General features: G+C 35.0%; 1 protein-coding gene across 1 annotated transcript; it reads right to left on the minus strand.

Annotated features, from left to right (window-relative positions):
* Positions 1-4,635: 4,635 nt before the first annotated feature.
* Positions 4,636-5,598, minus strand: LOC125389772 (olfactory receptor 6C6-like). Its single transcript, XM_048418436.2, has one exon. The coding sequence runs from the start codon at positions 5,593-5,595 to the stop codon at positions 4,636-4,638; it is 960 nt and encodes a 319-aa protein (XP_048274393.1). The 5' UTR covers positions 5,596-5,598.
* Between the last annotated feature and the right edge of the window lie 6,932 nt (positions 5,599-12,530).

Genomic DNA, 12,530 nt, shown 5'->3' on the forward strand with positions numbered 1-12,530 from the left:
GAGCTGAAGCCATCTGGTCCCAGACTATTTTTGGTTGGAAGAATTTTGATGACTATTTTTATTTCTTCAGCAGTTATAGGGCTGTTTAATTTACTTACCTGGTCTTGATTTAATTATGGTAAGTGATATTTATTCAGAATATTGTCCATTTCCTTTAAGTTTTCCAATTTTGAGGAGTATAGATTTTTGAAATATGACCTCATGATTCTCTGGATTTCTTCAGTGTTTGTTGTTATGTTCCCTTTTTCATTTCTGATTTTGCTAATTTGAATATTCTCTCTATGCCTTTTGATTAGTTTGGATAAAGATTTGTCTGTTTTGTTGATTTTCTCAAAGAACCAACACTTTGTTTCATCGATTCTTTGTATTGTTTACTTTGTTTCTATTTTGTTGATTTCAGCTCTCAATTTGATTATTTCTTGCTGTCTAGTTCTCTTGGGTGAGTTTGCTTCTTTTTGTTCTAAAGTTTTCAAATGTTATGTGAATTCACTAGTGTGGGATTTTCCCAGTTTCTCTATGTATGCTTTTAGTGCTCTGAACTTACCTCTTAACATTGCTTTCATTGTGTCCCATAAATTGGGATATGTTGTGTGGTCATTTTCATTGAATTTTAGGAAGTCTTTAATTTTTCCCTTTATATCTTCCTTGATCCTTTAATGATTCAGATGAGAATTGTTTAATTTCCATATGCTTGTGGGCTTTCTGGAATTAGTATTACTGTTAAATTCTAGTTTTAAGTCATGATGATCTGATAAGATATATGGGGTTATTCCATTTTTTTGTATCTGTTGAGGTTTATTTTGTTACTGAGTATGTGGTCAATGTTTGAGAAAGTTCCATGAGGTACTGAGAAGATGGTATATCTTTTTATGTTTGGATGGAATATTCTATAGGTGCCTGTTAAATCCATTTGAGTCATAACATCTGTTAGTTCCCTTATTTCTCTGCTAATTTTTTGTCTGATTAACCTGTCCAGTGGTGAGAGTGAAGCGTTGAAGTCACCCACTATTAGTGTGTGTGGGTTAATGTATGATTTAAGCTTTAGAAGTGTTTGTTTTACATATGAGGGTGCCCTTGTATTTGGGGCATAGATGTTGAGTATTGAAATTTCCTCTTGATGGATTTTTCCTGTGACTAATAGGAAATGTCCTTCTCTGTCTCTTTTGATTGATTTTAGTTTGAAGTGTATTTTGTTAGATATTAGGATAGATACACCAGCTTGTTTCTTAGGTCCATTTGATTGGAAATTTTTTCCCAAATCTTTACTCTGAGATGATGTCTGTCTTTGAGGTTGAGGTGTGTTTCTTGTATGCAGCAGAAGGATGGATTCTGTTTTCATATCCAATCTGTTAGCCTGTGTCTTTTTATATGTGAGCTGAGTCCATTTATATGAAGGGATATTAATGACCAATGATTACTATCTCCTGTTAATTTATTTTTATTGTTGGTGATATTAATTTGTGTGTTTTTCCCTTCTTTGGTATTTGCTGCTATGAGACCATCAGTTGTCTGTGTTTTTGTCGATGTAGCCATTTTCCTTGACTTGGAGTTTTCCTCCTAGTACTTTGTGTAGGACTGGGTTTATGGCTAGGTATTGTTTAAATATGGTTTTGTGACAGAGTATCTTGCTTTGTTCTTCTATGATGAATTAAAGTTTTGCTGGATATAGTAGTCTGGGCTGGCATCCATGGTCTCATAATGTCTGAATAATGCTTTACCGTGACCTTCTGGCTTTCATTGTCTCCAATGAGATGCCACATGTAATTCTAATAGGTCTGTCTTTACATCTTACTTGGCCTTTTTTCCTTTGCAGCTCTTAATATTCTTTCTTTATTCTGTATGTTTAGTGTTTTGATTATTATGTGGTAGGAGGACTTTTTTTGATCCAGTCTGTTTGGTGCTCTGCAAGCTTCTTGTATCTTCATAGGCATATTTCTCTTTAGGTTGGAAAAGTTTTCTTCTATGATTTTGTTAAATATGTTTTCTCTGCTTTTGAATTGAACTTCTCCATTTTCTATACCTATTATTATTTGATTTGGTCTTTTCATGGTGTTTCATATTTCCTGGATATTTTGTGTTAAGTTTTTCTTAGATTTAATGTTTTCTTTGACTGATGATTCTATTTTATCTAATGTATCTTCAGTAGTTGAAATCCTTTCTTTCATCTTTTGTATTCTGCTATTTCTGTTTACTTTTGTGGTTCCTGATTGTTTTCTGATAATTTATGTTTTTATAATTCCCTCAGCTTGTGTTTTCTTTACTGTCTCTATTTCAGTTTTCAAGTCTTGAATAGTTTCTTTCAGATGTTTCATTGTTTTTTCTTGGTTTTCATTAAGGGGTTTGTTAATGTCTTTCAATTCTTTGTTTATCTTTTCCTCCATTTCTTTGAGGAAATTTCTCATTTGCTCTTTAAGAGTCTTAAACATTCTCCTGAAGTTATTTTTTAGATAATTTTTTTCTGCTTAATCTATATTTGTTTGTTCAAGTTTTGCTGTTGTAGGGTCATTAGATTTTACTGGTGTCATGTTGCTCTTTGTGGTGTTCTATGCATTATTATCTTGTCTACTCATCTTTTCCTCTAATTGGTGTGGTTGGGACTGTCAGTGACTGGTGATTAATCCAAGGCTCATATTGTTGTCTCTTGTGGTACACTCAGTGACAAGGTTTCAGTTACCCCTTTGTTCACTCTGTGCTCCTGGAAGTCGCTCAGCACTCCTGGGCTTTGCTCAGATCCTGTGGAGTTTGCTGTGTCAGTTTTCCTCTGGCCCAGGTCACCAGTTCATATCTGTTTCTGTAAATGTTCCTGGTTTGGATCTGCTCCTGAAGAGTTTCCTGGCTTGGGGTTGGTCCTGCAAAGGTCTCTGACTCTGATCTACACCCTCAGAGGTCCCAGTCTCAAGTGTGCCTAGATCCACAAAGGACCTGGCTCAGGCCTATGCCCTCAGAGGTCCCAGAATCATGTCCGTCCTGCAGAGGTCTCTGGTTCCTGGCTATTATCTCAGAGGTCCATGCCCAAACCCATAGGGGTCCTGGCTCAGGTCTACTCCCTTGGTCCCAGATTCACACCAGAACCTGCAGCAATCTCTGACTCTGGCCCATTCACTCAGCAGTTGTTCCCCCGTCCTTGCTTTTGTGGAGTTCACTCTCTCAGGTATCCTCTGGTCCAGGTTGCTGGTTCAGTCATGCTTCTGAAAATGCCTCTGGTGTGAATCCATTCCAGCTCCCATGAAGCTCACCATCTCAGGCCAACTCTGGCTTGGGTCACTGGCTCAGTCCTCGAGTTACACTATTTGTATAAACCATATTTTTTAATAAAGAAAATTATGAACCCTTAATTTTTTTGAGTGTGTCTATATGTCAGCTATTATAAGTATTGCTAATTTTAAGAACGTTTTTGGTTGATTAATAGATTAACAAATAAGAACAGATTTCCTCACAGGGTCAAAGATATGCTAATTAGAAAGACTTTATCCCAGAACTCAAGTATAGGCCTTGTTACTTCTGGTTACTGACAGATCTCAGGAAAATTAAAGATTAATACTATGATATTATACATTTTCTAAAGTTTATTATTTTTTATTAATTTTTTCTTTTATTAGACTATAGACATATTTTTAATCAATTCATCAGAGATGTTTGAAGTAATATGAATGGACCTTATAGATTTAACATTTATAATTGTCAAGTTATTGCTAATAGTCCTATACAATGAGGGCAAACAGCTCAAGCAGAGGCAGATTATGTTATTTTCTACAAGTCTATTCCCCAAACTGACATCACTCACTTAGTCAGGACAGCGACAGTAGTGTGAGATATCATTCATTCCCAAGTGATTTTCACAGACTCTGCATTGGACTGTTGCTGCCACATCAGCATCCCACATGATGCTCCCTCCGTAAGAGAGGAGAAACTAGGAAGCCATTTGTCTCTATCATTTCCAGTTTGCTGCTTCTCAGTGAGAGGTTTCCGAAAAGCAGTTTTGAAGTGAGAGTGGAATATAACTGTAATTCTTTGCACAAAGGGAGATGAACAAATAGGACATCCATAGTAGTTTTCAAAAAAATATTTATTTTATGTTATGTATGTCAGTGTTTTGCCTGCACGCATGTCAGTATTCCATGTGCATGTCATGACTACAAAGTACAGAAGAAGTAATTTTTAATGTGAGCCAGCATGTGGGTGCTGGGTGCCAAACCCAGGTCCTCTGATAGAGTAACAAATAGTCTTAACTGCTAAGGTTCTTGTACATTTTCTCATAGTGGTTTTCAGAAAAATCCAACAGATAGGCTGCTACATCAAATCAACATCTTAAACCAGCCATAGCATGGATACTTCAAATATTTATGAGGAGAAAAAAATACAGAAATAAAGTACAAAGTGGGGGATTCCTTTGTTACAAAATTCCAGAAGAGATAACACTTTCAACAATGGCTGAAAAAAATTCACCTGTAGACATTTGATTTAATTTCAAATGTATGTAGGAGGTTTCAGGGGAATGTTTGTAAGGAAGAAGGATGGACTTTAAGAGGGCATGGAAAGAAAGGGTAATGGAGAACATGAACCTTGAAGCATCGTTCATATCTGACATACTTGCAAATTATATTCCACTTCTTTCATTCATGTTCCAGTAGCATACTATTTATGCCTAACCATTAACTCATTGTTTTGAAAAGAACACAATCTGTGAAGGACCTGTTTGAAAGCATCCTTCACCTGCTGGTTCCTTAGGGTGTAAATGAATGGGTTCAGCAAAGGGGCCACAGAAGTGTTGAGCACAGCCACACCTTTGTTTAAAGTCACCCTCTCCTTGGCTGATGTTTTCATGTACATGAAGATACAACTGCCATAAGTAATGGAGACAACAACCATGTGTGAGGAGCAGGTGGAAAAGGCCTTTCTCCGTTGTTGAGCTGTAGGAAATTTTAGGATGGTTTTGATGATGAGTGTGTAGGAGAGGATCACTAAGATCAAGGTGATGACGAGGGTCATCACAGCTAATGCAAAAGCCATCCATTCTATAAAGCGTGTGTCTGTGCAAGACAGCTGGAGGACAGGAGAAGTGTCACATAGGAAGTGGTCTATGGTTTTGGAAGCACAGAAATCTAGTTTGAGTCCCAACATCAAAGGGGGAAAGATGACTAAGAACCCAGTCACCCAGGAGCTGATGACCAACAGGTGACACACTTTGCTGTTCATGATGATGGGGTAATGCAGTGGTCTGCAGATGGCGACATAGCGGTCATAGGACATGGCCGCCAGGAGATAGAACTCTGTAATTAGTAACAGAAAGAAGAAGAATAATTGAGCTGCACAAGCATTGTAGGAAATTGTTTTGTCACCAGTGAGAATGCTCACTAAGAACCGAGGAATACAGGCAGACGTGAATGCCGTTTCTAGGAAGGAGAAATTCCTGAGGAAGAAGTACATTGGAGTCTTGAGGCGGGGATCCAACAGGGTTAGGAGGATGATCACTAAGTTCCCCATGAGGCTCAAGATGTAATTGATAAACAGAAAAAGGAAAATCATAATTTGAAGTGGAGGGTCATCTGTCAGTCCCAGCAAAATGAACACTATCTCCGCAGATTGGTTCTTCATTTCTTTTTTCCCCTAATAAGGCTACAGAAAACATAATAAAATAAAAAGGAAAAAATAAAAAGGAAAAACACCCCAAATAGCTAATATCACACATCATATATAAGAAAAAAATATTTGTTTCTTGGAAATCATAACAAGGTTCATTTTCTTTATGACCCATGCAAAAACACCTTAATCAGTTTAGTGTTCATTTCATGGACAGAGTTTACATCTCAGTGGTACGTGTCTTAGTTAACCTTACTATTGTCATTAAAACACAGTGACCAAAATAACATGGGGAGGAAATGCTTTAAAGGGTTTCCTTTACCTTGTAACTTATAAGTTCACTAGTGGGGGACTTCAGAAAAAGGACCCAGGGAAGGAACCTAGAGGCAGAAACTGATGTAGAGGCCATGGAGGAGCACTGTTACTGACTGACTTGTTCTTTATGGTTTCCTCAGATTGCTTCCAGTATGCCCCTTCCACATCAACCATCTATCATGACAATACAATATAGATTTTTCCCAAAGGTCATTCTGGTGCAAACGTTATCTTATTTGAGGTTCTCTCTTCCCAAATGACTATGGTTTATATCAATATGATATAATGCTAGTCAGCAAAACATGCTTACAATACTCAGAACCTTTAACTCAAAGTTGAGTGAGTCTTTTGGCCGTTTTACATGAGGCATTTCAGTCATGTGAAACAGAGTCCTTTAATCTCATTACTGTTCATCTGTGCCTGTCATTCCAGCAATTTATTTAAATAAACTGTTCAAGTGTGGTATTTGAAAGTTTCTTAGTTAAAACTCTTGAGTAAGTTACCACTTGCGTGATACAGTATTTGTAAGTGGTGGTGTTCCCTGTAGCTATAGTAATTGCCAAGTTAGGACTACATATAAAGGGCATTCTAAGAAAGAGAACTCCTAAAGAAGGAAATACACGAGGCTGTAGTAGGAGATTCTAGGAGGGAGAGTGTGGTGATAGTCAGGATTCAGTTCCTAGAGATGAACTGAGGACATGAAATCACAGAAATTTCTAACTGAGTTTTCAGTTGAACCTACTACTATAAACTCTGCCTTTTGTGGGATTTCTGATTGCCATCTTCTGTATTATGACAGTTTTGAACAAAGAAAAAATATCTGTTTAGAAATAGCAATAACTAGTGTTTAACCTCTAAATATAAAGACAATGTTTCAAGTAAAAATGCAAGGCTGATTTTCATTTTCAAACAATTGTGTAAGACCAACCAATCCCTTAACATTACAGAATATTTTCATTCAATATTAAAACTATATATATTTTACCACTTTTATAGTCATGTAAGCATAATTTTAAAATAAATGAAATATTTATTTTGAGTAATTAGAATATACTTAAAGCCTTAAAAATGCACATATCCTATATAACATGATTGATTAGTTTGGAGATTGTTTAGTAGAATCAAGTGACACATGAACAACAATCTATATCTGTCAATGAACATACACATCCACAGGAACAAACCGAGTCAATGTCAGTAATTAGAAGTTCACTGGTACTTTTGATTTAGTCAGTCAAAGATTAGCATAACTGATTCTTGAGTGATTTTGTTTTATGGCAATGATACTGCTGTTTAGGTATTTCCACTTAACAAATGATGTTGAATTTATGTGTTTTTAATTGAAGGTTTCTGAGTTATTTCTGGTTACACATCCCAGGTATGACTTTCACTATGAACAGTTTGGTAATGCTGTTGTAAAGAGTGACACATCATATTTTTCTCATTTCTGTAGTATTGATTCAATGTAGGGTCTAGTGCTATGAAATGTTTGGTAAGCTAGCTAGAAGCAGAAACATGTAAATATTTTAGGACATACTAAGAAAACACGGAATAATATGACAGGAATATTAGCAAACATAAAGTATTATGGCTCGCATCCAAAGTAAAGGGGAGACTTAGGCTGATTTCAGAAGTCAAGATTTTAAAGTTATTTTATATTATGAAAGCTTTCCTGAAGGATTTTATTCAATTCTAATCAAAAGTCAACTTATAGAACATTTATTAAATAAAGAATTACTGACATCATCTCTAGAGAAAAAAACTTTTATTAGATCTTAAAATAGCTATAATATGATCATTTAAGTCCTTTAAGGTAAAAAAATTATAAGATCATATTTTCTGCATTGTTAATGCTAATAGAATTGTTTCTAGCCTTTGAGGTATAAATTTTCTATAGAAAACAGTAAAAAGAATGCAAAAATAAATGCAAAGGAGAACTGAAAATCAATGCTTCCCTTTGTTATTTGCATGAATATGTAGAAGGCTATATATGAGCATATGAATATTTAAATAGTCCAAAACTAAAGATTTGAGAGAGGATATTTTAGGCAGATGAAGCATTGTGCAATAAAGAAAACCTAATGTATGCCACAGAATTTGTTTGAAAAGAAATACTCAGTATTCTCATGTTTATTCATCTCTCATAAAACCATAAACTATTGTAAAGAATAGTTCCATGGTCTTCAAAGTTCTTTAGGGCATGCAGATCTATAAAACAACATATCATAAATTATTCTCAGTTATTGAATAACTGGTATTCAATTGGTAACATTGATACAAATGTTTAATTATATTATACTTACTCTAAATTTTCCTCATTTGAATTTATTGATTTGTTTTGCTTTAACATTTACATGCAACATACATCTTCATAGCACATACTATAAGGGAAAACAACACAAATCACATTATGTATTATAAGACCCACAGACCAATAAATAAAATTGCATTTAGTTTTGTCAGATCTTTTGCATACCATATAAAATTGAAAGATTTCCTAATTTTAAAACATATTTTGTAATCATTTACAATTATCTCTCTATATTTCAACATAAGAAGTTATGACAACACTGACCCTTTATTAGTTTAAGAGCTTTCTTCAGTTGAACACGTAAATTCTTCCAAGTTTGTCCTTTTGTATGTCCGTTATTATCCTGGAGAACAAAGAGTGTGGAACCCTTCTTTCTTCCTCATTTTACCCAAAATATTTGACAGATTTGCTTATTTATATGTTATCCTAGAGATATCATTTTTGACTAATTTAATGCATGGTCAGAAATCAGTATTTCTACAGATTCAGTTCCTTTACTTAAAGTATTTAATACCTTGCTAAATGTTACATGCACCATAATGTAGAAATTCATCATCTCTGAAATAATGAAGAATCTACACTCCTGTTTCCTATAGGAAAACATTTAATAAGAACAAACAATTCTCAGGGTAACTAGACCTAACACCATCATTTCCTAAGGGATTGGCCAATTGTATGATGCAAAAGTGCTGCTTAATAAAAACAAACATCCATGCATAGACTTTTACTTCTTTTAATTACAATTCCAGAAAATTTACTAGTGATTTTCATTTCATTCCCTAATGCACCCGTCTTTTGAAAATATAACTGCACAGTTCTTGGTTTAAAATCAGAGAAAACAAATAATATTTCAAGTGAATATGAAAAGTGATAATGTAAGATGGGAGACTACTACTTGTTGTATATGTATGAACTCTAAGATAAATGTGTTAGTCAGTGTCCTGCGAAAGCTCTGATTCCCCTTGGCTTGTTTGCTTAACAGTGCATACTGTCTTTCACAGTACCATGCCGACTCATGGAGGCATTTTAAACATGACTGCAGATGCAAAGTTCTTGGTAAAACTATGCCCTAACTTATTTTATCAGTCAAGTTTCCAATTATAATAACAGTATAATACTAAGAGTATTAAGAGTACAAAGACCTAAAATTGTTTGTGTTCATTTTATTATGTACTTTCAAAGATCATCAACGTCTCAATGCTCAGAAATATGTTGAGATCATTAGGATGAATTCCTCATAATGATTGCTGAATCAAAAATAAACAGTAATTTAAACAAAACTGAATAAATTCTCTATCTGGATTCAATCAGTTCCACATTAATGGACAAGTGCTCCTGTTTCATCCATTCTTCACAATTAAGTGTGTTTTCTTTCAATATTCAAAATAATATTATATATTTTTAGAATTATGTCATATCCCTCTTTTATACTTTCACATTACATCTTTATTTCTTTTTCATATAAGGAGAAATCCCATCCAATTACCTTTGGATTCTTGTTTTATTTATTATGTAAACTGACCTCTAGTACCATTCATTTTTATTAAAATTATCTGATTTTCTTCTTTTTTGATGAAGGTACTGCATGATGTGCATATACTAAATTTTCTCAATCCTTTCATTTGTCAACAGTCACTTAGTCTCGTTCCACAAGTTATATAGTGATATAATAAACATGACTATCCAAATAATTATTGAGCAGGAATAACTAACAGTGAAGACCTTTTAAAAATTCAGATAATACCATTTATTTCTGTTACTTGCATTTTTCTTTAAAAGTGGTGAGCATTGCTTATTTTTCACATTTCAGAGTTCTGTATATTTATTAAAGGAAATAATCAATGCTTAATGTAAAAGCAAAAAACTAGGAAAATATGAATAAAAAAGAACAAGTTGCCAAATATTTTTATTTTTTCCCTTAACTCATCATCATTGTAGCACTGGTATTGCACTTTAGATATTATTGAAAAGTAATATGAAAACCCACTTTTCAACTAGCCCCATCCTGTTCCCAAACTCGTCTCTCCTCCTGCAACCTCAGGGGAACTCTGAAAAACACTACTTGTTCCAATACTGAGGGGACTTAAGAGGTGAATAAACAGCCACAAAGCAGGACACCCCATTCTCTAGGACCTCCACAGTGAGACAAAAGTTGGCCCCTCCCCCAACTCCATTGATTTTCTAGCCAGCCTGCAGGAGACCTTCAAGAAGGTAGGCTCCCCCCACATCCAAACCCATCCACCTGACCCTCCAAGCTACTAGACCCCACCCAACTTCAAACTTTCCTATCCTCTGAAACACAGCTTGCTCCAATACTGAGGGAGCATAAGAGCTTGCTAAAGTAATGAGGGGATTAAGAGCTTGCTACAACACTGAAGAGACCAAGAGAGAGGACCAGTGGAGTGAACCAGGAAAGAAGACCAAGAGAGCAGGCTTAAAGAGACCTCAGAGGCTTCCTGAGACACAGACATTGACAGTACAGAGCAGACCAAGAAAAATTCCCAAACACTCAGACAGCCACAGCAAGATATAAAGAAACTGCTGGCCTCATTGGAAAAAAGAGATGAGTAGGCACCAATGCAAAAATTCATCCAACAATTTAAAAAACAATATAGTTAACACCAGAAACCAGTGGTCATACAGCAGGAAGACTTGATCATCCTAACCCAGAATAAGCAGAAGAAAACAACTTTAAACATAACTTTGTGAAAATGATGGAGACATTTAAAGAAATGAAAATTCCCTTAAAGAAATGGAGGAAAAGACAAACAAAAAATGGAAGAAATTAACAAATTCCTCAGAGAAACCCTAGAAACCAAGAAAAAAAACAAACAGGTGAAACGAACAGTTCAAGACTGAAATGGAGGTAATAAAGAAAACACAAACCGAGGGACAGATGGATATGGAAAATCTGTGTAAATGAACAGAGACAACAGAGACAAGTATAAGCAACAGAATACAAAAGATAGAAGAAAGAACCTCAGATGCTGAAGATACTATAGAGGAAATAAACTCATTGATCAAAGAAAACAGCAAATCCAACAAATTCTTAAAACAAAACATCCAGGAAATCTGGGGCACCATGAAAAGACCAAACCTAAAAATAATAAGGGTAGAAGAAGGAAAAGAATTACAGCTCAAAGACCCAGAAAATATATTAAAAATTATAGAAGAAAACTTACCCAATCTTAAGAAGGATATTCCTATGAAGTTATAAGATGCATACAGAACACCGAATAGACTGGATCAAAAAAATAACATCCCCTCGCCATATAATAATCAAAACACAAAACATACAGAATAAAGAAAGAATATTAAGAGAGAAAAGGAAAAGGGTCAAGTAACATATAAAGGGAAACCTATCAGAATTACATCTGACTTCTCTATGGAAATCATGAAAGCCAGAAGGTCTTGGACAGATATGCTGCAGAAAGTAAGAGACCATGGAATGCAAGCCCAGACTACTATATCCAGCCAAACTTTAATTCACCATCAATATAGAAAACAAGGTATTCCAGGATAAAAACAAATTTAAACCATACGTAGCCACAAAACCAGCCTTAGAGAAAGTAATAAAAGGAAAATCACAACCCAAGGAACCCAACAACACCCACAATAACTTAGACATCTAACAACCCTCCACAAGCACAACCCAAGAAGGGAAATATACAAGCTCTATCGCCAAAAAACCAAAAAAATAATAAATAACTGGAGTTAACAACCACTGGTCATTAATATCACTTATTATCAATGGTCTCAATTCACCTATAAAAAGGCACAGGTTAAGAGAATAGATGCAAAATCAGGATCCAACATTCTTCTGTTTACAAGAAACACACCTCAACCACAAAGACAGACATTTGTTCAGAGTAAAGGGTTGCGAAAAGGTTTTTCAATCAAACAGACCTAAGAAACAAGCAGGTGTGACTATACTAATATCTAACAAAATTGACTTCAAACTAAAATCAATCAGAAGAGATGGAGATGGACCTTTATACTAACAACAGGAACAATTCATCAGGATGAAGTCTCAATCCTGAATATCTATGCCCCTAATATAAAAGCACCCACATACGTAAAAGAAGCATTACTAGAACTCAAAGTACACATTAAACCCCATACACTAATAGTAGGAGACTTCAACACTCCTCTTTCACCAATGGACAGGTCAACCAGACAGAAACTTAACAGAGAAATAAGAGAACTAATGGAGGTAATGAATCCAATGGACTTAACAGACATCTATAGAACATTCCACCCAAATAGGAAAAAATATACTTTCTTCTCAGCATCTCATGGAACCCTCTCGACAATTGATACATAC

The sequence above is a fragment of the Myodes glareolus genome, chromosome 26 (genome assembly GCF_982192425.1).
Source record: "Myodes glareolus chromosome 26, mMyoGla1.1, whole genome shotgun sequence".
In the NCBI taxonomy this organism is placed as follows: domain Eukaryota; kingdom Metazoa; phylum Chordata; class Mammalia; order Rodentia; family Cricetidae; genus Myodes; species Myodes glareolus.